This window comes from Chaetura pelagica, unplaced genomic scaffold, assembly GCF_000747805.2.
Source record: "Chaetura pelagica isolate M959 unplaced genomic scaffold, ChaPel_1.0 scaffold127, whole genome shotgun sequence".
Classification (NCBI taxonomy): domain Eukaryota; kingdom Metazoa; phylum Chordata; class Aves; order Apodiformes; family Apodidae; genus Chaetura; species Chaetura pelagica.
The window spans coordinates 288034-315079 of NW_009953923.1; the positions used below are offsets into that span (position 1 = coordinate 288034).

The window sequence follows — 27046 nt, forward strand, 5'->3', positions numbered from 1 at the left end:
CAGCAATTGCAAGTGCCAGTTTCTCACTTGAAAATCAGAAGTTCAGTAAATACTGGGATGATAGGTGCAAAACTCATGGGCTGAGCAGGGTAAACTTTTTTTTCTTTTCCTTCTCGTCAAAGGGGGAGTCGATTTCAGAGCAGTCGGAGTGGTGTAGCCCACACTGGTGGAATCTGCTCCCTGCTTAAAGGCGGAGGTGTGAATGAGGTAGGTGGGGATACTGGTATGAACAAAAAGTAACGGAAATTTATCTGCGCAGAATTTATCAGTGCAGACGTGTTCCTCGAAATATCTTGCTGCTTCTTTGCTGGTGCAAAGTTTTATTGCAGCTCTATAGAAGGGGTTTCTCAGTGAAGTGTGAGGAGTGAATAAAGTCAGATATGGATTCAAATACACTTTTCAGCAGATTCTGCAATATCCTGTCATTCATGCTTCCAGTCAGAATGGCAAGAATGAAACAGACTCCCTCTTCCTTAACTTGTCCATAAACGAGCCAGTTTTCCTTACTTGTCCGTTATTTAGCTGCTCTGAAGTAAGAACTGTGACACTGTTCATGGGATTTTTCCTTTAATTGCCTTGAAATGAGAAAAGCTTCACTTGTATCTGAGATATCTGTATCTAACTGATTACTCTTCCTACCTTGCTTGTTTCTTTCAGTTTGGAAAGCCAGACTTAATGGCAGTTACTCTGGCACAGACCTTGGCCCAAAACATTGGTATTTTCTCAGACAGAAGAAAACTTGTAAGTGGTAAGTTTGTTTGCTTTTTCACTTTGTCTGATGAGAAAATCTTAAAAGATGGAGCATCTTAATAGTGTCTCTTTGATATGTATTTTTTCCCCACGTTTCTCAAAATGTTGGATTTTTTAATTTATTTTTTTTTTTTTTTTTGGTAACAACACTGAGAGACTGACATATCATTAATTTTCCTCTATTTAAGTGCTGTGATATCTGCCTGCCCATAAGTGCTGGCAGCACTGGTGTCACCATTTCATTAAAAATAAATCATAAAGGTGTCTGCTGCTTCCTTTCATTTCAAGGAGAGTGATGTCACACCCACAGACTGGATGGCTACTGGATGTCCTCAGTAACTCTATGCTATTGACATGTTCAATATTAATTTTCTAGCTGTGTATTATTAACCTGACACGGGCAATGTATAAGTGAAAATTGTAATAGTGGTGATTCCCTTTCCTATGGCTGAGCAGAGGAGCAGGACATGGTTTTGGTGAGGAAGGAGAAGAATCACAGAATCATTTTCTTTGGAAAAGATCTTTAAGAACATCAATTCCAACATTAACCTAGCATGACCAAGCCCACCACAAAACCATGTCCCTGAGCACCACATCTACGTGTCTTTTAAATACCTCCAGTCATGGTGACTCCAACACTTTCCTGGGCAGCCTCTTCCAGTGCCTGACGACCCTTTCAGTGAAGAAATTTTTCCTAACATTGAATCAAAACCTGCCCTGGCACAACTAGAGGCGATTTCCTCTTGTTATTTGGGAGAAGAGACCCCCTCACCGCAACCTCCTTTCAGGTAGTTGTAGAGAGCCGTAGGTCTCCTCTCAGCCTCATTTTTTCCAGACTAAATATCCCCAGTTCTCTGAGCCACTCCTCATAAGACTTGTGCTCCTGAGCCTTCACTAGCTTCATTGCACTTCTTTGCAACTGTTGTGCAGAGCCTCATTTCCTTTTTAATTCTAGTTTTAAGATGAAAGCAACAAACAGATGTTCCTGTATTACAGTAAGGAAAATGCAGAAAGAAAAAGATGAAAGTATGCGGGCAGAGCATATGTACAGAAATAGACACATGACACATTTTTGAAAGTGGAGGGCTGAGACCAGAACAAAGCAATCCCAGGCAGCCTGGCAGGGCTGAAAGGAAGGCTGCCCTCTGCCTGCTGGGCAGTTGTGTGGGGAAGGAAGGCAGGCAAAGAAGGAAAGGACAGCAGAGGAAGAAGCTCCTAGATCCTGCTGTACTGGCTTGTTTTCACAGCATTATATGTATTTTTCTTTTGCATAATTGCTGGATGTTTGTTGGGGATTTTTTTCAAGCAAAGTTATCCCCAGTCATATTGGCATAGTAATAGAAGAGAATTTAAGAGTTAGAAGAAGTGTTAAAATGACCTTTTTTCACTCTGAAAATTTGGGAGTTAAATATCTTCATATGGGGGAGAAGGCATGGGAGCTGTCTCATGATTTGCAAGTGCTGGAGGCTGACACTGTAGTTTTCCCTAACTTCCCTCTAAGAGAAAGAAATAAAACAAGATGTATTTTCAAAACTCAAGAGATTGCATAGAGTTGTGTATAATTTTTGAAAGAAGGTTTGTCAGTGTGCATTGATACACTTAAACAAAGATGTGCAATAAACCAGTAAATTATTCTTTTCAATTTGTATTTAAATATGAAATTGAATTAATTAACTCCAATGTGTTTTTTATTATAAGAAATGTTTTATTTTGGACTCAAGATGTGAATTTTTTGTTGTTGTTGTCAGGTGAGTGTAAGTGTGAGGACACGTGGTCTGGATGCATAATGGGAGACACAGGGTAAGGCACTTTCAGTGGAAGTCATGTCCATGCAATGACATAAAGGTGTGAACATGTTTGCCTTTCAGGGTTCAAGAAAATATTTTCTTTGAATAATTTTTCAGAAAGTAGGATATTAACTGTGCAACATATATAGAAAAGACACTTTGAAAGAAGTGTGTGAATAAGTGAGTTAGTGAGAGGATGTGAGAATTTTTAGTGACTGCTGGTTTAACTCCAAGTACAGGGCTCAACATCCAGGCTGGGTCATGCCATAGACGCAGAACCATGCTTAGCTTCTTTTCTCCTGTGTGTTTGCTGTTCAGCTGTGGGAGCAGACAATGATGCATCCTAATTCTTGAAATCAAATGGGTTAAGTATGTAATGTTTTCAGTTCTTCTGTTGGAACTTTTCATCTATATCTGTCACCTTTTATCCTCCAGTTTATGTAGTAATGTTAGAAAAACTACTCTCATTGGATAGAGGTTGAGTATGCTTATATCCATATATAATGTTACTGGAAAGATTTTATCTAAAAATTGGTGAATCAGCAAATTTCTGCTGCTAGATGAAATGTGATGCTTTGTAATGTGTATTCAGACCTTAATTCTTCATATTACAGACGTGTCTTTTGTCATGTATATGAATTAGTCTCCTGTTAAGATTTAGACAGTGCTTTTAAAAGTAATTTCAAATTGGCTTGCAAATTTTCACAATTGCTTTGTGGTCAGAACAATATAGAGAAAAGAAGCATATTTCATGGAAAGCTCTTTGGAAGTGAGAATATATGGCTTTTTCACCTTATCTACCTAAAAACATACTAGGTAGGATTTATTTTTTTTCAGTTTTTGTATATTTAAAAGCCAATCTAAGAAGCATTATTGATTCTTGTAAAAGTGATTCCTCAGCTAATGGTCTTTAAATTATTTATCTGAAATCCAAACCTTTCAAATGATTAGGTATACAAAAAAAGCTTGTATTTGCCTACCTTTTTGGTGAAGAATGGTGAATCCCACATTCTCTGTAGTCTTTAGACCTAAATCGTAAGCCATAGAAATGGAAATGACCAGTTTATGTTGTGACAAGCCATCACTCCTGGCAATGCAGGATTATTTTGTTTAGCACTTCTGCTACTATTTTTTTATCCAGTTATGAGCTGCTTCAGGAAAATCCATAAGACTGTAAAATCTACTTGAAGCATTAGTACTTTCATGACTAAGGACCTAAATATAAATATCACTTAAGTTACTTTGGGAGAAATTCTTTCCCTGTGGAAAGGGTCCATGCAAAGATTCTCTGCATCAAATTGGTTTTGGGTGGTGCACTGTGCCTTAGTTTGGCACTCTGTTCTGGAATAAAATTTATTCAGTGGGGCACATGAAAGAGGGAAGCCAAAATGTTTACTGATGTTTGTTAGAAGCATGTTTTAAAATGACATAACTCTGTTATATAAAAATACTGTGGGGCAGAAGAGCAATTTTATCTGAGGGGGAAATGAACTATGTCTCCATCTTTGTCTCCTGTGGTATGTACAGGAAGAAATTAATGTGTTTCTGAGATCAGGCCCGTTAGTGGAACATGTCATGCATGTGAGAACTACATGCTGTGTCATCTTATTTGTGATATTTGTGAGGCTTTGTGTTTTTTCTGAAGTATAACATATTTCTCCTCCTATTTTGAAAAAAAGAAAATAAAAGTACTATAGAAAATAATCCTGCCACCTTTTTCCTGTGCAGGTATTACCTTCCAAGCAAGTTCTCCAAATGTGATATTGAAGAGTATCATGAATTTTTAAACAATGGAGGGGGAGCCTGCCTTTTCAATAAACCAACCAAAGTAAGTGTTATCTAATTATTGAGAATTTTTTCTATTTATTTCTAACTTAGATGAAAGAAAGAAGAATGAAAGTTCTAATGTTGGGGGAAAAAAACCCTGTAATTTTTATATTTCTAATTCCAGTTTCCAATTTTTCTGGTGACATATGAGTGAAAGTATCTGATTTTAGTTCATAGGTTGGAAATTATACTTAAATACATTTTTAGTAACTGATTTCGTGTACAACAGAGTTCTCACAGGCTTTGATCCATAACCATCCCTCACACAATTTGTTCTGAATATTGTAAATACAGTATGTTGGTGAATTAATTTGCTGAGTTTTCAGATGTCATTGTAAACTTTTTCACAGCTTGAATTCTAATTTACAGTGAACCAATGTCTTTTGGTACAAATCCCTGGAAGCTGAAATAAGATTGCTTTTGTTTCACATCTGTCCCAAGATGAAGACACAGCTCCTAGAGCACCACTGTGCAGCCCAGTGGCTTTGCAGTCACCAGTGGTTACAAGTAGTTGTGATATTCTCCCTGTTCAGAGAGGCAAAATTTTGACAGTGGCTCTCAGAACAGAGTTTGAAAACTGTGACTGTTTTTTCTGAAACTGGAGGAGGCAGAGCAGGAAAGAAAGCCCTGAGGAGTAGGTCAGAGACACTAGGAGAGCTGGTGGCTTCTGGGTGCCCATCACACTCCTCATTCCCCAGGTGCTGCCCACATGTTCCCCATCAATGTCCCCAGGGTCTGTCGTCCTCTGAAGCACATGTGTTGGGGGAGAAATGTGTCTGGTGAGAAGTGCTCCAATCACCTTAGTGCCGGGGTTAGCTCCTTCCAGGCCAGTGTTATGTGGCTCTGCACAACCATGGCTTGTGTTGGGTAGTCCCCCAGATGGGGAAGGCTGGTGAATCCCTGTTGGATCCCCATCCTCAGTGCCACTGTACCTTGCTTCATTTAGCAGGTTGCATTGCTTACCTAAAGGCTTGGGGGAGGGAAACCCACTTTAATGACTGACCCATCCCCTCCAAATTTGCCTCTAAAGTACGAAATCAGAGGTCTTGCTGCCTGTGTCTTGGAAATCAGGAGAAATGGGGATTATCTCTTAAGGTAGTGTTGGCCTTTTCTTTGCTTCTAATGTCTCAATTTTGGCTTGCTAAATAGGTATATTGATGTAAAGAGTATTAAATTATTAACCACTACATTTAAGGGACAGAAATACAAAACAAGGCTAACAAAACTTCAGCCAAGATGCAAACACTTCTACAATGCAGGATTTGCAGCAGGGTTTCAGTACGTTCCTGTGCCTTTTGCTGATCCACGTTAAGAATGTAATCACAATAACAATCATGGCTCTTTTCTATATATAATTAATTGTCTATTAAATGGCTTTCTTTCAACAAACAAGGGGAAGAGGTTAAGGCAGAAAGACAGTCCAATTTTGAAAAAAGTCTTGGTAGCTGATGTGGTCACAGATGTAAAAGAGAAAGTCAGTTCTGGAGTGATGCACGTTCCTCCTGGAGTGGCTGAGAAAAGGTGCATGTTCTGACAACCACAGAATTTCAATAAATGTTAGAGAAGGGAAGATAAGTCATCAAATCTGGGTAAGCTGAGTCTGCTTATCTCTCAGAGGTCTTCTTTTCATGTAAGAATATGTTACTAAAAGTGGAGAGAAAGCACTGTAGTTCATGAATAAGATGTAGGATTTCTTGTTCTTTAAAATGCACCTGCATTTTAGAAGTTTGCTTTTACCTGTCTCACTTGCTGAGTGAATTGTTTCCGTAGTGTAATGTGTCTTATTTGGTCTGGTTTTAGTGATTATGTTCATTTATACATCTGTCACTTGGAAGAAAACAACTATGCTCAATCTCAGTTTTAGTTGGCAACATTTACAGTTTTTTCTAATGACACGTGGAAATCTGAAAGTTGGATGTGGAAGCCAGAGTGATTTGGACTCTTTTATGTGCTGTTGTTTGGGTTGGTTTTGATTTATTGTCAATGGATGTCTGTCTAATTCACAAGTCTGTCGAAGGCATATGCTTCCTAGCAAAGGTGATGAAATACAAACTTACTTTTGCTTTTCAAGGAATATGAGATAAAGGAAAGCTGATGTGATTACATGCAGTGTTTGACAGTGCCCCGGTGTGAGATGAGAAGTGATCCTGAAAATTACATCAGTGACTTGTAGTGCAGATTGGGCATATGCTCTTTTCAAATGAATGGATGGATTATATTACTTTTGGGGAAAAATGACCCAATTTGCTTTTTATGTTTATTTTTTTCTTCCATTACATGTTTAGCTGTTCCTATTGTACTGCAGCAAATTGGCCCAGTGTTTTAAGGCAGGACCCTCTGTTACTGCTGCCTAGTTGTCTGTATTGTGCAGCACACCTAGGGATACTGAGGAAGTCTGGATGTCTGGGAGAACATAAAGTAAAGAAACAATTAACAACTCTTCAATAATTCTGCAAGATCGTTGCTTGCTTACATTTAATGTAATGATCTGCATATGCATTTCATGCTGCAGTTAAATTTCCTTCTGAATAGGAGGATCTAATAATAGCACATCAGCCTCAGGCTCGTTTGTGGCACAGAGAAGTAAGCAGCATGATGCTCCATCCTGTGGTTTTCTGGCAGAAAGGCAGCAGCCAGAGAAAAATGCACTGTACTCCATGAGCAATGTGCAGATGTCTTGTAAGCAGAGTGGTTTCTGTGATGATCTTAGTTTAATTGGATAACTTGGAGGACAATTTGCAAAATTCTAGTCTTGGTTATACACTTACATGCCTTCTTGTTTATGTAACAAGAGTGCTCTTATGTTTCATTATGCCCAAAGAAAAAAAAATGTTTTTTAAAAATTACATCTGGAAATGTTAGGAAAACTGAAACGATGAAATTGGAAAAAACAGAGCAAAGGTGTCCATTAAAAGATAGCATAGCATGGGTCCTGTGTGAAAAATGGTGAATTCATCTGGCCTCTGGGAAAGCAGAGTACAAATATGAATAATATAGATTTGGATATTTTAAGTTACAGTTCAGTGGGGAAGCTGAAGGAGAGGAAACCTCACCAGCTATACTTTCTCATCTGCCTGTGACACATGCTTAGGGAAAACTGCTGAAAGTTCCCGACTGTGGTAGAAAAAAAGGGCAGGAAAAAGCACATAACTGCAAGAAAAACTGACAAACTCAGCCTCTCCCTGCATTTCTGAGCCTCATGCTCCCAAAGGACAGTATGGCTATTCCTTCTGAAGGTATTACAGAGACATCAGCTTGGGGGACAGCCCTCATCACTTGAATTCCACAACAAAAGGCATTTTATCATCTATGATGATAATGAAAATATCATATTGTTCCAAATTTGTTCTTTTATTGTCATACCTTTTGGTTTTTATTGTGGCTTCTGCTCAAACTGAAAGTGCTGTAAAAATGGCAGTCTTACCTTGATGACACCTGTGACTCTACAGAATTGCTGAATTAATTCAGAACACGGTTCCTTCATTGTTCCTTTTGTTTGCATTGCTTCTAGTCTGCTTCTTCCTGAGCTGTGATATACTTTTATATTGGTTAATGTGTTTGGAGTGCTAGCTAAAAAGACATGTTGCACAGAATAAATATGACAGTGACTCCTTTAGGAGAGGCCTGCTCTTTGATTTCTGATTTTGCCCTTCAGCTTTTGGATCCTCCAGAATGTGGCAATGGCTTTGTGGAAGATGGAGAAGAGTGTGACTGTGGGACAATAGCGGTAAGTGCAATGTGCTCTAGCTTAGTAACTAGATTCTCCAGGACAGGGTGCTGCCCATCCCTATTGCTGACATTAAGTGAAGGAAGACAGACAATGTTAAGGTCCTGCAACAAGGGATTAATCCTTTCTTACTGTTTCCCATCATGTTTAAACACAACATGTGCCAGAGTTTTTTATTTATCACCACGTAAATTCTGAAGAGTAATAGCAATAGATACCTGTACAAAATCAGGCCTTGGAAGATGTTGAAGAAAGTATTTTCCTCTGTGGGCACATGACTCTGGTCAGTGCTAAAATGTCAGTATTTAATTATCGAAACTGTGAAGTTAGAAAAACTATTTCCTATTTTGCATAGCAAAAGTGAGTGTCTAATTTGACAGCGCATGCTTTTTTCCCTGCCTCCAGGTGCCTAAAAGCCTGGTTAAAAATCCATTCAGGTAGCATGCTATGATGAGAAGTAATACGACAGCTTGAGACTCATCTGCTTTTCCCACGTATTCTGTTATAAGTGTGTGTGTTCCCCAGGAGTGTGCCAGCGAAGGCGGGGAGTGCTGCAGTACGTGCACCCTGACGGCAGGTTCCCAGTGCAGCAACGGGCTTTGCTGTCGGAAGTGCCGGGTAAGGGCAGGGACCTTCACTGCATCCAGGTGGCTACAGGCACCATAGCACATCTTTTTCCTTGCAAAACTTGTGTTTGAATCAGGTTGAAGTTTGATAAGGTTTCATTAGATGTCCTTGTTTAAACATGAACATCCTTAACCATGTTTTGCTCCCAGCACCTTACACGTTGCTCTGTATTTGCCATGTGAGACTGGGAAAATCATACCACAGAGGCCCAAGAAAAGGCTATGGTAAAAACACTCAACAAACCCACAGCTAGCAGAATTGTTCAGAAGTGTTAATCTAAAAGACACCTGACTTCAGTTTAGGTTAGGTCTGCATGTGTCTCCTTATGTTTGGACTGACCGAAATCCTGCTGAGTAAAGGGAGTGAAACCCTATATTAACTATAAGTTAGTCTTCCTGATTCATTAATAAATAGTAAAAGGTGGTTTAGCCACATCTTTGCTGAAAAGGAGCCTAGCTAAATATAACTTCAAATAGTTGTTTATACTAATTTAGTAATGATGATAGTTGTTATTAATGTTATTAAAACTGTGGTGTACTATGTGTGTTATTTTTGTGTTCATCTTTGGGCATCTGAGGGTTTAATTTCCTTAGGAGGAACATTAGTAATAACAGCGGACCACATTCTTAACTTTGTGCTCATCCTACTGTTCAAAAAAGAAAAAGCATAGATTAAGCTGAAACTGATCACATTTCCCTGAGCACATTTGTGTGGGATTTTTTTTTTTAAATATAAAAGATTAGCAGATTGCCAGTGTGGGTGAATTTTTTTCAAGTATCCAAGTCACATAGGCACCATATTAAAGACTCCTAGGGGGAGAAAAAAAAAAAAGCAGCTTCTGTGTAACTACATTTTTTTTGCAAATGAGACAAGGGTTTGTCTACATACAGAGTGGTGAGGATGAGCCAGTGAAGACAAAAGCAGAATTTTGCTAAGCACATGTCCCTGGGAGTGTTAATCAGGTCAATACAAAACCCCCATATTTAACAGTTCCCAAACTTGGGGTTACTTTTGCCTCTAATACCCTTCCTAAAAGCAGGAGTGAATGAGGGATTGCAAGCAAAACATGGTTTGTGTGCATTCCATCATCTGTAGTGTTTCTGACAACATGCCTGTCTGTCTGCATTTTTCCAGAGACTGACAGGGAAAGATAAGCTGAAAACTGAGAAAGTACCAGAGTTGAGCTCTTCTGCTGACGTGTGCCTGTTCACGCTAGCTGTGGAGCTAGCAGTTCTCCCAAAAAAAACCATTCAGAACCAGAAAAAAAAGCATAGAGCTGTAAAATGAACAGGACATCACAGAATGAAGAAGCATCTTACGTCTAAGAAGCCTTTCAAGGAAAATAAGGGGTCTGCACTAACAATTGCCACTAATGGCATGCATCCCAGACTTTACAGGTCTTGAAGACTTCACAGAAGTCTTTAACCAAAATGCCTGTGTTAGGTCACTGACATTTTTGGTTGTTCAGTATCTTGTCACTTAGAAAATGGTGTCAAACTGAATGGAATTCAGTACACTTATTAATACTTTCTGTTCTACAACGGATCATTGTAATAACCATGGTGTTAATACCTAGAGCTTTGCCATGTTCTTCATCCCTAGAAAGAAGATCAGGATTACTCTCTGTGTTTTATAAGAGTAAAATAGTCACAAAATGGCCCAATGACCTGGTCAAGATAATACTGCAAGTCACTATATTATGGGTTTAATAGATGCCAGGGATCCTGTGTTCTGGGAGAGCACTTGCCCTGCTCAGCCCCACACTCAGTGCACTCAGGAAGGGATGCCTCAGACAGTCATACCACTTGCACCCGTAAATGGCTGGTGGCTTGACAGGTGCAATGTCCAAACCAGGAAAGGAAAGTCTTCTTACTTGAGTCAACACATTTAAATTTGCCATTTTTTATTTTAGCTAAAACTCTTAGAAAGCATTGCATTTAAGGCATGATATGGAGAAACCAAGACACTAATTTTCTGTCCTTTTTTTCCCCAGTTTGAACCTAAAGGAGTTTTGTGCCGAGAAGCAGTCAATGATTGTGATATTGCAGAGAACTGCACAGGAAATTCCAGTCAGGTGATTTTTTTGTCTTCTATCCGAGAGATAAAAAAAACACCTGTAATCTCTCAATCACTATGAATGTTGCCATTTTGTATAGTAAGGTGTCTAAAAATTGTTTTATAACTGGTCATACTGAAAAAAGCAGCATAATATTGAAATAATTTAAAATATGACAGTTGTTAAATGCTTTGCTTCCATGCTTATTTGATCTATGGTCTATTAGTTATTTTCTCTTTCTGTAGTGTTCTCCCAATATTCATAAAATGGATGGATATTCATGTGATAACAAACAGGTAATTTGCATGCCAAATTGTTTTACATATTTTCTGCTTTTATAGAGTGTTTTTTATAGATTTTGGTTTAAGATCTTTGGAAATCACCTGGCACAGTTCTGCTGACTTTCTGCAGTTTTGGGTGCTGGTTATGTTTTGGAGCTAAGTATTTAAATGAACAGAAAGTAGAATCACATTAACAGTTGCTTCAATAGAAAACAGGTGAGAAATCTGTATATTAAAAAATTAAATATTTTGGAAAATCAGGTTACTTGAAACTTTTTCTGTCTTTCTAGGGTCTTTGTTTTGGAGGAAGATGTAAAACCAGGGACCGGCAGTGTAAATATATCTGGGGTGAAAGTGAGTGAATGTTACTGTTTCTAAGTTGGTTGTCATTCGTGTGGCTTGAAAAATTATCTTAGCTGAGAAAAATCATGGAAGAGACATATTCATAACCATTAAAAATAGATAGGATTGTATGTCGCTCCCCCTCTTCCCTCCTCATTTTGTCTTTCCATCCACTTTTCCAGCTCTTTCTCTAGTGTTAGTTAACTTACTGTTTATTACTCTGAAGTCTTAGGTATAACTTCTCATTAATAACCACCTAGGGAGCCTATACTCATGTTTATTGATTTATTTCAGTGTTTTCTGGATATTTTGACCAGTAAACCCTGGTCAATCTGAAGAGAATCTTAAAACAGTCCTGTGGTGCCAGCAGAAAACTTCTCATTGACAACACTATTCAGAGTTCCACAGACCACCTGCAGACCATTGGTACTGCAGTTCACAGACTGGGAAGCTGTGTTTGCTTTGATTGTTCATTGCCATTTCCCAGGACCTGGCTTTTTGAAGTCTTCCCCATCTTAAAAGAGATTTGTTTCTTTCTTTAGAAGTGACAGCTGCTGACAAGTACTGCTATGAGAAGCTGAATATTGAAGGAACTGAGAAAGGAAACTGTGGAAGAGACAAGGACTCTTGGATACAGTGCAATAAACAGTAAGTTGATCCCTTTAGAAAACAACTGGTATGAGATTTTAATCCCAGATCCAGTTCTTTAGCTGGCACGAAGAGGCTCAAAAAGCCTCTCTACAGAGCAAACTTCTGCAGGCCTTAGTCCAGGAAATTCTGGAGGGAGAGGAATGTCAGCAGGAGATGATCTCTGTTAAGAGAGTACTATCTGAGCTTTGGGAGCACTTGGAGCAAAAGTGATCCTAGTACTCTTGTTGAGGCTTAGCAGTGCAGAGGAGGGTGGCCTGGTTTTGTGTCTCAGTGTAGTGTTCACCTTTTATGCTGTGCCATTGCATTGCTAAGTTGTGTTCAGTTTTCATCTTATTGTAACCCTCCACATCTTTTCTTGCACGTTGCTTCCTAAACCATTGTTCCACATTCTGTATTTATGCAGTTGAGTATTTCTGCCTATTTCTGAAACTTTTGCCAGGTTGAGTTCTCCATTCTGTCAATGCCATTGAATTCTAATTCTGCATGTAGCTAGACTGATGTCCTTAGCAACGCTTTTATGCAGATTTGATAACCTCTCTCTTGTTCATGAGAAAAAAATACTCAGTAATGTGGGAGAGGCCAGACAGTGCACAAGTCTCCACATATGGGTTGTGAAATTCCTTCAATAGGTGAGTTGAACTTGATGGCTCTAGTTCCTTTGCATGAGTGTCATAGGAGAGTCAGTTTAAAGCCATCTACTGCTTCTCCTCTACAGGTCAGTTACTGTATCTTACTAGAATAATAAATCAGTTTGATGTGGGTTGTTCTTGACAGCTTCCTGCTTGCTATTACTCAGAGCTTTTTGATAATACATCTTAAAAGAGTCTATTTTCCCAATCTCGGCTCCAAGGAGAATAATTTTCTTGGGAAACAAAACATTATTTATGGAAGTTACTGTCTGTGGGAGAAAAGCAAGGAGTAACAACCGTGTTCCAAAGCAAGTGAAGAAAAACATTTCTTTGATTGTCCATTTTAATTGAATTTTCTTTTCAATTAGTATCTGTTTATTCTCTCAATGCAGGGATGTACTTTGTGGATACCTTCTGTGCTCAAATATATCCAGTGTACCCAGACTTGGAGAACTTGATGGTGAAATCACATCGTCAATCTTGCAGTTTGGAAAAGTCTACAATTGCAGGTAATTGGATGTCCTGAAAACAGAACAGAGACAATCAATATCCATCTTGCATGGAAAAGCAGCTTTCTTATTCCAAAGTGGAGAACAACTGTTTCCATTAAAATATTTTTCCTATTAACACATAACCATTATTCTAGCTTAGCCTCTGTTAAACTTCAGGAACTTGACTGCATGTGGGGAGCACAGATGTTTTACAGTCCCCTCTATGTAGCAGTTCATTTTGCCTGTAGAGACATAATGCTCTTCTCTGGCCTCTTGATTTTATATTCTTTAATGTTTGTGAAGTACTTAACGTACTCAAAATACTTAGACATATGCCTGCACTGCCAAAGCTAACTGGCAGCTTAATATGTTGCCATATGTTAACTGAATCTCAATTATAGACCTGGTGTGTTCTGATAGCTTCACACAGCTAAGATGTGTAAGATGGAACAAAGTCTTACACAATTAAACTCAATGTTTTATCCACACTAGCTCTTGCACAGGAAAAATGGTCTGTGGTTTCACCATTACGTGTGTTTGATGCAGATATACTGCATTTTGGTTTGTTTCGTGTGAGGGCCAATGAGATTAATAAGCCAATGCTTACTCTTTCCTGGTCCTGGGCATTGTATGCAGATGGAAATGAAGGCAGAGGCTAAAGCCCAGTTTCTCAAGCAGTCTCATCTAATCACAGCACAAATCTTCAAGATCCTCTTGTTGTCTTGCAGCGGCGGCCACGTGAAGCTGGATGAGGAGACTGACCTGGGCTATGTGGAGAATGGGACGCCGTGTGGACCAAACATGGTGTGCCTTGATCATCGCTGCCTCCCCACCGAGGCCTTCAACTTCAGCACCTGCCCAGGCACCACAGACAGCCAGATTTGTTCAGGACACGGTGTATGTTCTTGTACTTTTTAATCCTTTCTTCAGTTTTTATTGAGTGTCTTGTGTTGTGTAGTGTACTAGCTAGATGTTTCAGCAGCATGACTCTAGAAGTGTTTATACTGGAAAATCTTTTGAAACGAATCTTTTTGAAAGGGGGAGGAGGAACATAAATAAACATGATGCACACCAGTCAAGACATCACAGTACTTATTAGTTTTGCAAAAATTATATCAATCAATTCTTTTCCTATCACTTCTGCTAACTTGACATTTCCTCAGGCAATTTGTTAGAGAATATAAAGATTTAAGAACTGAGAAACTTGGGTCTTTGTTCTTCCAGATGCTCTTTTTAGTGCCCCCTGTATTATATCAAGAGCCAAGAGAGTTCATAAAATTGTTGAGGATTGTTGGCTGAGAGTTACTTTGCTCTAGAGCAGAGGCCACTGAGCTGGCTTTTGTCTAGTGGCAGCTTCTCTGCATGGTGCACAGCCTGTGGCTTTGGCCAGTCCTGTAGTCCCTCCCACAGTTTGAAACAGTGTCCAGGTTCCTGTGGCTGATCTCAAGGCTATGGCTGAGATCAAAGGAGTTGTTATCTCATAATGTCTTTTGTACTGCATTTAAACTCCCTGTTTTATCTGAAATTAACCACTTTGTCATACTTAGCAAAAATAAAATCACTGAGGTTCAGAGTCGCCCTATGAAATTATAAATTACTCTTAAATCTATGACACTAAAATATATTAAGGTACTAAATACATATTACATATATTTCTAAAAAAGTATAACGATACATATAATACTTTTATACCTAACATATGAACTAAAAATTGATGTGTATTAGAAACGTTATGCAAAATGTTGCTGGCAGTCAAAATCAGTTCTGTATGACTGTACCTATAATATAGGCATTAATTATTTGAATATATTATTTTTGTGATTTTATTCTGAGCTACACTTTTGGCTGCAGGTTTGTAGCAATGAAATAAAGTGTGTTTGTGACCGATTCTGGGGAGGAGATGACTGCAGTTCTCGCATCAAAGATGTTAACTCTTTTGATAAAGATGGCATGAATAAAGGTACGTTGTTATAATTTTTACCAGTAACTGGAAAGAGCTTGGATTTGAGGAAGGTTCATGAAGCAAAATCAGCAAGGGTTAGCATACAAGATGATTACCACTCGAGCCTCATTCCCTTCCTCCCACAGCAGAAGCACTCAGTGTCTGTGAAAGAGGTCCCAGACATGGGGCTGGATGCGAGCAGTGCTGCTCACAAGCACTCAGTAAACCTCTCAGGACTGGTACCAGTGTGTCCAGTTGTACCTTGCTTGTCCCAGTCATCTAAGTGGCCTTACTAAGTACATAGATTAGGTCAAGCAAAATGTTACTGGGACTTCTCATATCTAGATGGAAACATAATGCTGCCTAAATGATTGGGTTTTTTATGCTTAGAGTCTATTTTTTATTACATGGCCAGTATGCAGAATGTTGGCACACAAATTTTAGACTTTTAACATTTTTTGAGTGAAAGTTTTTATTCATCTTTAGACTTGTATAAAAGAGGAAGATATATTGTGAAAAAAATGAGGGTGTAAATGTTTTTCCTTATAAAACCTTGTGGGAGGACTGTTTTACCATCTTCCAGAATGTCTCTTTTGGTTAGTTTATTCAGCAATGGAAGGGATTTGAGCAAAAACAAAACCAAAAAAGTTACTTTTGTTCCAATGTAGGCATATATTTGCCAGGCAGGTTATAAGGATGTAAGCTACAGCAGTTTAAAACTGGTAACATTAGATTGGCACACACGACACAACTTTCCCATGTAGCAGGTGTTCAGTTAAGGGAAGTGGACATAGAGGTCAAAGTGATTTTTTTATGTCCATGTTGCTCTTCAAGATTGTATCTCTGGTTGCAATTAATCAGCATAGTGCAAGTTGTCCAAGCAGGTTTCTGAAAGACCATGTGCTTACTGGTTTTGTATATATTTCTCATAAAACCCTGTATGTTTTTTCTCTTTCTTGTGTTTCCAGGTGTTGTTAGCACAAATATAATAATAGGGGCTATTGCTGGCACCATTTTAGTGTTGACTCTCGTTTTAGGAATAACTGGTTGGGGTTACAAGTAAGTAAATTTTATTCTTCCTAATACAGTTAATACGTACCTTTGTTTCATCTGATAGCTGATTATGTTATGAAAAGAACAATTCAAACATAATCTAACAAATAAAAATTGGATTTTATTTATAAAGTCACATTTTTATAGTGTAAGCATTTTTCAAGCAATTCTTAACATGTGTATGTGGTCTTGGAGAGCTTGATCCACTTTTTAAATTTATTTCCAATTTAGTTATTTTCTTTTTGTACATGGTCAGACTATGATTTTACTGTATTTGGCAAAGGAAATAGAAGAATACAGTTTGATTCAGTTATAAATGTTTCCTAATGATGAAGTAAATTTAGAAAGACTAGCCTTCAGTCAGTCAGTAAAGCATTTAACCATAGGCTTCTTTAAACGGATGTTTGTATTCAGTCAACTTAACTGGAAATTATTGCAGGCACATTTCTTGCTAAGAGAGATCTGTAATTTGCAAATAAGGTGCAAGTTTTCTCCAGGTGTAGAGCTGTCAGTTTTCCACTCACTGAAAGGCAAAATGGGTTATTTTAGCTTTACTGATATTTTTTAGTTTTTCTCCTTTTGTGAATTTCTTCTAAAAAGAGAGGGTTTAGGATTTTTGCATATATTAATAAAAGATTTGTGGTACTTCCTTTGTCACCTATTTTTGGGTGAGACTGGCTATTGAAGTAATTCTTCCACAGATCCTTGGTGTGCTTGGAGGGCTGGTTCAGCTGCAGGCAGCGTGGTAGCTGGGGCACAGCCCCAGCTGGGGTTTTAACATAAGGAACTGGCACATCCCCTGCTGGTTTGTTAGACTGAGGGAGGCTGAGAGCAGCTCAGAAATAAATAGGAAAAGAAGTATATGGAAAAAAGCTTGAAGATTAGGGTAGTCAAAGGGTTGGTTATGCTGTATACCACATTTAGTTTTAGACAGTATCTGAAAATTTGGACTTGCATTTTGAATATAACTCCAAAAGTTAAGGGCTCACTTTGAGATCACATCTAGCCAGTGGGGTTACTTTTTGGAGGTGGAATGCAAGAGTGCACCTTTCACAAGCAGCTTCATAGTGAATAGACCTAAAGTCATCATTAAGTGCACTGCCACATCAGCTCTGACTTTAGCCATGAACATGAATATATTTTTTTTTATTCTGATTTTGCATGTGTGTACTTATGGTTACTTTGGAAGTATTTTCTGTACAAATATTTTGAGAAAAAATTCCAATCTGTGTACATTGCTTTTCTCTTCAATTTTTTTTCCTTCTTACTGGCCATGTTTACCTGCATATTGATGACTCATTCTTCTTTCTTTTTCTTCTTTTCTATTCTCTTCTCTTTTTATGGAAAGAAACTACAGAAGACAGAGGTATGTGATAAAAGTAATGGAATGAGTCTTAGAAAGTTCTGAAAATAGCTTTTCTTTTCTCTTGCTTGTTGACATGCTATGAAGACAATATCATGATCACTGTCTTTTCTAGAAAGAAAATACAATGATGATTTATCATATTTTAAATAGTATTTTCTTGAATATATTAAATTTATATTTATTCTATAAATGCTTTGCTTGAAATCTTCGTTTCACTGGATTTGGTAGCAAAAATAACATTTATTTCTGAGATAGACTATTTTATTTAGGAAAACAGGAGAATATTTCCAATAAAAGAGACTGAAAATCTGTTATTAGAGATGAAAATGTTCTTGGGACGCTGGGTATTGAATAATTAATATTAACATGATGTTCAGGAGCCTTTTGAGACAAATTCATTCCTGGAGCTTCTTTGCAGTTAAAAATACAATACCATTAAATAACTGTGTGCATGAAGAGCCCGTTCTTTCCTGCCAGCCTGCTGGATTGATTTGTACCTGAAGCATGGTACTGTCTTCAGCACAGGGTTGAGCTTTAACCCATTCAAGCTTGTGGCCCAAAACCAAACAGTTCCTTGTGACTGGGGTTACCTCCTGGAAGGCCATCTCTCTTTGATTAGCCATCTGCCTGGCAGATGGGTCTTCTGGGAAAGAGCTGGATCCTTCCTCTCCTAATCCCCCACAGATCTGAGAGTTTCTCAAATTCCCATTTTCTGCCTGTATCACCTCTTCCTTTTCCAAGCTGTTGCTTTGTTTGTTGCTGCTGCCTGTTATGCTTGTTCTCCATTCCACTGTGTCGTGCTTTCTATGCCAGGCTCAAAATACTTGCAAAGAGCAGGAAAGCTCAGCGAAGTGCTTATTGTGTCCTGTGAGGTCAGATAGGTGGCTGGAATGCTAACGGGAAAAAGACAAAGTTGTTGAAGCCTTATGGAGAGGTGGGTCACCCAGCACAAGGAAGGCAGTTTGAGGGTTTGGTGTTGCTAAGTGCAGTATAAGCACAGACTAACATGGTCATCAGGTCACTCGGCTGTGGGTGTATTAGTGTTGGCTGAGGTCAGAGCAGCCAAAACCTCAAAATACAGAAAGAAACTGCCTGTGTGTTGAAATTGGAATATTAAAGAATCTAACTTTTTCATATTTCCTCATCTCCAGGGGTCAGAGAGCTGTGAGTATGCAGTCAGTCTGCAGCTGTGTCTGCGGGCATGGGTAGAGTGAAAACCAGCACAGGCTGAAGCTTTTGTAGATGATGGAGGGCTCCATAATTTTAAAGATAATAGAGATATTTAAGAAGTAAATCTCCTTCATGCAGAAAATGGAGTTCTGCAGGCTGATTTCTAAACAGAATAGTTTTAGATATGTACAAGGAGTGCTCCATAATTGGAACAGACATCTATCAGAGTGTCCAGAGTGTAATTTTAATTGTTTATGATTACTCATTAAAGAAAGATGAAAACAAGCTATTGAGGTACTTTTGAGCATTATGTAAGGAATGGTATTTGGTAGTGCTAGGCAATTGAAATGAGTAAACTAAAAATAATAGAGTGAATTAACAAGGACTCTGTTAGCTGGGATAGTGTGGCTTAAAGGGCACAGCTACACATGGGAGAAGTTATGTCTGACAAAGTTTCAAGAGGGCAGTTTCCTGGAGAAAACCTGGAGAGCAGAGCTGCCCGTACTGAATCAACTCCCAACACATTAATGTACCAGCCAAGGAACAGGACAAGAACTGAGACTCAAGAGATACCAGAAGAAATAATATGGAAGTGCTATGTTACACTGATGATTTATGCACCATATAATAATATATTTTAAATACTTAAAGAGCATTAGAAATTCAGATATGGAGTGAAGACAGCCTTGTTCAGGTCTATAGTTGGACACAATCTGAATGTGAATCAACTGTCTGGTAAATGGACATCTTAATAGGGGCAGACTGAAGCAAAAAGGCTTTGGGAGGTGCAAGGCTGAATAGATAATTAAGTTGCTGATATGATGATATAGCCAAATTTCAAAGTAGCTACTGGTATTAGGGAGAATTTTTCAACTTGGTGGAACTGTAACTGGAATATTTGCACGACAGATTTTCTGCTGGCAATGAATTCACCATCTGCAAAAAGTTGCATAACTTAATTATGATTTTCAATGCATAGATAGTTTCATGCACCATAGAAGAGCCTAAGCTTCTAGTGCTGGAAAAGGATAAACTATTGTCAAATGTATGTAGCATTATTACTATGTGTCTTGGGAGACTGAGTCTGCTGCAGTAATCGGCAGTAGCTGAGAACCTCTGACACTGGCATTAGTTCCCTTGTGAAATAAAACAGTTAATAAACTGGAGGTTTTTCGCCTCTTGAGGTTTAAACGACTCAACAGGTTGGTATTCTTGAAATCAGTAATGATCACAAAAATTAAATGGAAAGCATCTACGTCAGAAGCATTCACTTCTCCTGAACTCTTTTTTCACGCAGGCATGCATTCAGCTCAGGCTGCCGTACTTGCAGCTGCACCTGGGGATGATTTTTGAAGCCGACACAATGAGCCATTTGCAGTGCCTGAACTTGGTTATCTAGTGTCTCAAGAACCGCAAACTATCCACTTTGAAAATTGTGATCAGAGTTTATCAGTGAAATGGTCCTTGTTTTCCCTTACCAAAACCACATAATCCACTTTTCTGCACATTTCAGAAGCACGTGGGAATTTTCTCTCAGATGTTTGAATTATTTATTAATAAGCTTATTGTGTGTGGTTAGCAGGTTTCCTCAAGGATCGCTATCCTCCCCTCTTTCTTTTAAACTAATATTTGTGCATGTTTATGTGTGTGCTGGTGCCTGTCATGTTTTCTGACTCTACAATGTTTGTTATGCTTTAGACAAATACCCCAGGGAGATTATGTAAAAAAGCCTGGAGAGGCCGACTCTTTTTATAGCGACATGCCTCCTGGAGTCAGCACAAACTCTGCGTCTAGTTCTAAGAAGAGGTCTGCTTTTCTGTCGCATTTTCAGATTTCTACCTGTTCCATCACCCATTATTCCATTAGTCAGAACATTTCATTATTTTGCAGCAGGTTTGATTCTTTCTTCTTTCTATGTGAAATGTGTGAAATAGAATCCTTTGTGCTTTGATTACTGATTTTTCTCACAAGCCCTGAGTTGCTAATTATTACAATTAGTCCAGAATAAACAAGTTTTCCATTGTAAACCAATTTTTAGTTAATCAAATTTTCACCATCTCCCCACTTGAATTATTTTCAAGTAGACTTGCAATAATAATTGCTGGCTCCAAAAAAAAAAATAATAAAAGAACCACAGTTCTAAAAATCATGGTCATGTAATCAAAGAAAAGGAACACTGTCTTGTTTCAATAATAGTTATAAACATAAACTGTTCAATGTAAATGTTATTTTTATATCTTTATCTGTCAATTTAATTAATTCACGGTGTAGGCCTAGAGTTCTGGATAATATTCTTGCTGTCTCACATTAAAAACGATGGTGCTTCCTTTTTATTCCACTTGCTCGACTAGTATACTAAATGGTCACCAAGTGTTATCTTAGAAAATTATTCTACAGGGACTTTCTGTACTCTTGTGCTTGCCTATTATGAGTAATCAAGGAGGGCATTAAATTTTGCTCTTCATCAGATTTCTCTATTTTTGTTATTGTTCCAGTTACTTAAAAAACCCCACAACATTTTAAAATGGGAAATTCATAGAAAAGCATTGAGAGCCATTTTTAATTGCTAAGGTCATTAGGTCAGGATGCTCACTATCACTCTGCGGTTAGAGATCCTGTAATTATGAAAATTTCCAGCTAGCACTTTAAAACAATTTATGAAAAGCACAGTGTTGTAGGAGGGTTACACAATCCTGAAACACTTCCTAAGAAAACTGTGATTCTCAATTCTTGTATTGCTGAGCAGCCTATAGCTGTGCAGTCGATGAAATAATTTTCTTTGTTGTTATTTCAAAGAAAATAGAGAAAAGTGTATGGAAGGGATAAATTTGCACTGACATTTGCTATTTGGGTATAGCAGCTATGTGTCACTTCATACAGTTTGTTCTAGTGAATATGTTATTAAGAAAACTTTAGTACTATATAATTAATTAATGATTTCTAATTTTTTAAATTCAGATTTTTATATTTGCAAGAGGATAACATTTTTATTTTCAGGGAGCAAGCATTATTCTTAAGTGTTGCATGGTATGTGTTGGAGAATCTTTTCCCATTTAGATAAAATTTCTTAAAGTCTTGGGGAAGCAAGTTTTCATAGCTTTAAGCAGGTGTAAATACCAGCTAAAGAAAAAAAGTTTGTTTCTAAATGAATAATCGTTTAATGTCTTTCTTCTTTCATTCAGTATCTGTGGTTTTTCTTCATACTTCATTTCTTTCATGTGTCTGTGTTTCTTATTTGTTCCAAAAAGCTAATGGCTTCTAAGGTCTGTCTGTACTAGAGAGTTTTGTTGTTCCCCACCACCAGTTAAGGTATGTTGTGCCACTGTAACCGTCTGGAAAAGTAAGTCTGACAAATGCTCCATTAACACTGTGGTGGAGCTGACATAGTCCTCCCATTTCAATGCCCAGAGTGTTATTTCTTCATGTGCAAATATGGTTGACATCTCTTGGGAGACGTTAGAATGACCAGGGCAGTAGCCAGCCACCTGGGCTTGTCCATGCTGGAAAGTGACATGAAGTGTTAGTATTAGGATGTTAAAGGATTAAGAGATAACTTTATGATAACTCTTGCTATTATGAACCAGCAAAGACCAAAATCCATGTATAGCAAGATATTCTTGACCACACTAGGAGAGAAAATTATTAAAATATCTCTTAATGGATCAGTTGTTTCTCAGGCCTTTCATGCTGTAGAGTTAGTGTGACTTGATGAAATCCCAGGCCTAATTCAGTGTGGTTGTGATTAATCTGGTCTTCTAGAAACTGAAGAGCATCTGTCAGATGCCAGCCCTCCAAAGAAAGTCGAGACTGAAAAATGCAGGAGTATTCAGACTTAAAGGATCTATTTCTGTAGTTTCTAAGAAAAACTTATTTTAATAAATAAGCTATGTATTCTGACCAGTTTTCAACTTCCTTTTGTTTTCTTCTCTTTTGGTAGTAATTGTAGATCAACAATTGTGGCAAACAGCTGAGCAGCAGCTCTGGTTTAACAGGAGGGAGTCTGTTGCCAAACCCCATTTGTTGGACCTCGACACAAACATCTCTGGCTCTTAAAGAGAGTACAAGAAGAAAGACTTTAGTTTTCTCCAAGCACCTAGATATAAAGACTGGTTTTGACTTTGAGTTTTGGATTAGAATTATATTCTGTAGTGACTAGCCAGCAAAATACAATAAACATTCAAAATTAGCAAAAATGAGACATTTACCCCTCCACTGGAGCTACCAGCTGAGGGTAGGAGGATGTTCCTTGCAGACTCTTGGGCCCCTGAGGCTCGTTGTGAGGGGTAGATGGAAGCAGTCCTGCAGCAGCACAAGGAGGGAGTGGGAAGCCTGCGGGTAGGTGTGAGGAAAAAAACAACTTAAGGACAGTTGGAAGAGCATCTCTAGCTCAGAACTGGGGCAGAGCTGTAAATGTGGTGTAAGCTGGCGTTTGTGCTTTACACTGTAGACATGGGAGAAAGCAGTGCTGAATCCTGGCTCTTGAATATGGACACTCCAAATCACTGCAGGGACAGCTGGCAAAGCGTAACCATGGGGTTTAACCAGAAACCCTGGATGCTCTGCTAGTGCAGACAGACCTTAGGCTGTGTTATGTCACCGGGAATGTGACTCTCTGAACTGCTGAGTTAACATTGATGTGAAGTGATACCCTTAACAATAACCACATCTAAGCCCTCCTGTTCCAGGTCAAATGGATTATCTCATTCCTGGAGTGAAAGGATCCCAGACACAAAACATATTTCAGACATTTGTGAAAATGGGAGGCCTAGAAGTAATTCTTGGCAAGGTAAGTGTGAACCTCTGTGCTGGCCACAGTGAAGACCAGTCTATGCGCCACTGCTGCTCAGCTCAGCAGCATGATTCCTTAAAATTGTGTAATTGTTATTAACCTGGAATTCGGATTTAGAAGCGCTATGCACCAGCACCTTTCTTGCACAGTGCTTTGGCACATAGAAATGACATTTGATTTCTCCCATTCCTCCATTGTGAGCTAAAATAAAAAAGAAGAAGAAATCTCTTCAGTCTTGCTAGCTTCTGTGACTTTCAGGCAGTGTTTAGTGTTTTTGTTGACATGTAGTAATTTTCTCGAATGAAAGCTGAAATTAAGGAGTTTTTGCTCTGTGGAGTTGCAGCAAAAAGTAGAGAGAGATCACCTAAGTGTCTAGTTTACGTGGTCTGAGGTAAATCAAGAGGGTTTGGCCTTTTACTTTTAAATGGTTAAAGCTAATGAGGTAATAAATCTTGCTGGGGATACAAAAAGAATATACACTTTTGCATGAGATGCAGATGAGTTTCAGGTTTTTTTTTATCATCTGTCTTTATCCTTTAATTTCTTTCAGGTAATATAGGAGGAAACAGAAAGAAAATCAGAGGCAAAAGATTTAGGCCACGGTCTAATTCAACTGAGTAAGTTTGAATTTATAAAAGCAAGGCCGAAAAGCACAGTTTTCATATTTGTGTTTTGTAGATGGAGTTAACAGTACTGAAAAATAGACAGCTGCATTTTTGCTCTGTGGCCTATTCTGATTGCTGACTAATAATCTGGTAAATGGTTTGGCTAATATATTTCAGCCTCTTTCAATGTATTTTTAAAAATTAACTATCAATTTTCTTTTTTATGTAGGCTTCCTCACAGTCGTTTCCATAGCAATTCCCAATGATGGTGGCAGTCTGCACCATCACTGCAGGCTTTTGTCTACAGTAAACTGCCATTGCTGAGTGTATCCTGGTTCAATACTGACTTTCTGATAACCTGTTTCCTACCCTTGTCTCACCATGGGTGGGGCCATTGCAGAGTTAGAGATTTGTATATCTGCGTGTCTGCCTGGAGGTTTTAGGAGAAGTATCTGTCTGCTTTGAAAGTGCCCTAAAGTTTATTTTGTAAAACAGCCAGTCTTGAGTAAGCCATGCAGTAGGTGGGTAGTGAGAGTCCTTCCCAGGCAACCAATCCCCAGAGCTTTCCAGTTTGGCTTGGAGTTGCTTTCTATATTGATTGGTTGGTTACATTTACTGAAGACCCCATGTGTGCAGTGCTCCCCATGGAGAAAAAGCCTTTCTTACTTAAGCCTGATGGTTCAGATTTTTTTTGTGAATGAATGGTGAGTGGCTGGAAACATAATCTCTGGGCTTGTCAAGCACTGGCCTGCTCTTACAGCACTTATGCCACACAGGAATGACCCCTTCTTTGACTATAGTGACAAGAACAGTGCCCTGTGTCATTTCCCTGTACTAACTTTGCATCTCCATGGGCAAATGGGCTTGATACCAACCCTGCTGGAGACTAATAATGCTAACTCCTCCCTGGGCCCTGCTTTCTTCGGTTTGGGGCATTTGAGTTTGTTTTGAAACTGTTCTTCTGCCTCTGGTGCAGTGTCTTGAGGTGAGTGGGCTCAGAAACGTTCATAGAGAAGATTCTGTTATAAGTTACAGAAACAATAGTTTGATGCACATTGTAATTATATCAGTGCATGGTCAAAATGGCAACCAGAAATTTCAGCCCCAGATCCCTTGAAGGAGTTCATCTGTCAAGTGCCCCTGTGCTTTTGGTCTTTGTGCTGATAAAGTCTTACTGGAATGTTATTTTCTTAGTTTTCTTTTCTCTTTGCATGAGCCAGTTTGATAAAAGCAAAAATTGACCAAACTGCCACAAATACAATTGAGATTGTATAGCTTCTTTAGAAACTTGTCCTGTGCTTTCCTTCATTTTCCAATTGTATTTCTTAAACAAAATAAGCTAAATTTTTTTAAAAAATAATACCATTATTCTGTCATTCAGCAGAGGTGTCCACTGGGGCTTAATTGGACCCTAAAGCAAGAAACCAGATCACGAGAGTGAACATAACTGCATGGGAAGAGTATTGTTTTCAGTAAAACCAACAAACCCCAAGGGGCATATTTTTTCCTCTGTGCTGTTCAGCTTATATATTATAAATTTGCTCTGAGAACTTTGGAGTAGACAGAGGGTAGACAGAGAGGATGTGAGTTTGAAATATTTTTCCCTGTAAACTTTTCTCCTTTACAATTGCTCCTGAATTCTTTGCTTTCCTTCTGCTGCATGTTACAGTCCAGTCTCTCAACCCAGCAGCAGCCCTGGTGCTGGAGGCAGGAGGCCTGTTAGGGATGAAGCACAACCTGTGTTCCTTGGAGAGACCTGTGGGTAGGAAAATGCTCCTTCTCCTGCTGGGGTCTGTCCTGGATTGCACAGGACTGCATGGCTTGTCTGAGTCTCCTTGGCAAGCCTGTCACCCCTTAGAGTGCTCCCACTGAATGATGCAGGTGCCAGTTTGGTGGGGAATGCAGAGAATTGCTGATGGCCCACAGTGGCTCTCGTTAGAGAGAGAGCTTCCTTTGAGGGCAGAGAAAATTGAGAATGATCTAACTGTGGCCAGCATCTCCTCATTTAGGAAAACAAAAAGCAACACCAGCTGCTTTGAAGCCCTTGGGAGTCCAATGAAGCACACTCGTTGAGGTGGAAGAAAAGGGTCTGTTAGTAGTAGAGACAGTGCAGTTAACCACTAGAAAATTGGATTAATTTGTGTCATACCTTGTGCAGATTCCAGGTTTGGGTTTTTTTAAAGCAGGTGTGCACTAGTACAGTTGTCTACAGAAATATTTGACATATGCATGAGTCTGCAGTAACTGCACATTTTATGCACAAGGGTATTTTGAATACAGCCAAGCACCAGATGGAGACTCATGCCATTAATAATTTAAGCAAATTTCTTAAGCACTGAGCAAGGTTTGAGCTCTGCAGCCCTCACAAGCAGCACTATCAGGAAGGATGCAAGCAGCTGGGCAGTCCTGAAAACGTACTGCTTATGGCTTTGTGTGACCCCTTGTGCCTAACAGATATGTGAGCAAGCCTCTGCTAAGGATATAGCTCTGTGGAGACTGCTAAAGCTCTTCTGGGGTGTTTTAAATTGTTTATAGATGTTTTAAAACAAAATTCTTCTTCTTTACTAAAGGCAGATGGTTTAGTTAAAACAGAAGGAATGCCAAGAGGCCAAATGTTTCTGCAGCTTTTTCACAAACAGGGTTGATGAAATGGCCTGGTAAAACAAGATTTCTATTAAAATCAATTAGAGTTGTCCAGGAAGTATAATGAGATTTTTCTGAATAAGCTGACAGTTTAATTGGGAGCTTGTGTTAAAACAGGTCCCAGGGAACAGGATTTGTGCCAAACAGGGATTCTGACCTTTGTTAATTTGTGCTTCTTTTCCTATAGGCATTTGTCTTCCTCGTTGTTATAATTGATACAAACATCTTTGGCTTAGACTTTCTATTATATATTGTCTTTTTGCAGCAGGGTAACCCATGCATCTGAGCCTGGGCTTTCTCTCGCCCACCA

The 27046-nt window shown here is 38.8% G+C and overlaps 1 protein-coding gene across 1 annotated transcript in view; it reads left to right on the plus strand.

The window, feature by feature from the left end:
* Nucleotides 1–27046, plus strand: part of ADAM22 (ADAM metallopeptidase domain 22) — a 128525-nt gene that overhangs the window by 90255 nt on the left and 11224 nt on the right. Inside the window, exons 12-29 of the mRNA XM_010001581.1 lie at nucleotides 123–207; nucleotides 658–748; nucleotides 2499–2550; nucleotides 4266–4365; nucleotides 8020–8091; nucleotides 8617–8709; nucleotides 10712–10792; nucleotides 11020–11070; nucleotides 11346–11409; nucleotides 11940–12045; nucleotides 13070–13186; nucleotides 13897–14065; nucleotides 15020–15128; nucleotides 16079–16169; nucleotides 17512–17529; nucleotides 20398–20505; nucleotides 23385–23485; nucleotides 24039–24105. Of these exons, the coding sequence (XP_009999883.1) occupies nucleotides 123–207; nucleotides 658–748; nucleotides 2499–2550; nucleotides 4266–4365; nucleotides 8020–8091; nucleotides 8617–8709; nucleotides 10712–10792; nucleotides 11020–11070; nucleotides 11346–11409; nucleotides 11940–12045; nucleotides 13070–13186; nucleotides 13897–14065; nucleotides 15020–15128; nucleotides 16079–16169; nucleotides 17512–17529; nucleotides 20398–20505; nucleotides 23385–23485; nucleotides 24039–24105 (1575 nt within the window). The remainder of the gene's footprint in view (nucleotides 1–122; nucleotides 208–657; nucleotides 749–2498; nucleotides 2551–4265; nucleotides 4366–8019; nucleotides 8092–8616; nucleotides 8710–10711; nucleotides 10793–11019; nucleotides 11071–11345; nucleotides 11410–11939; nucleotides 12046–13069; nucleotides 13187–13896; nucleotides 14066–15019; nucleotides 15129–16078; nucleotides 16170–17511; nucleotides 17530–20397; nucleotides 20506–23384; nucleotides 23486–24038; nucleotides 24106–27046) is intronic.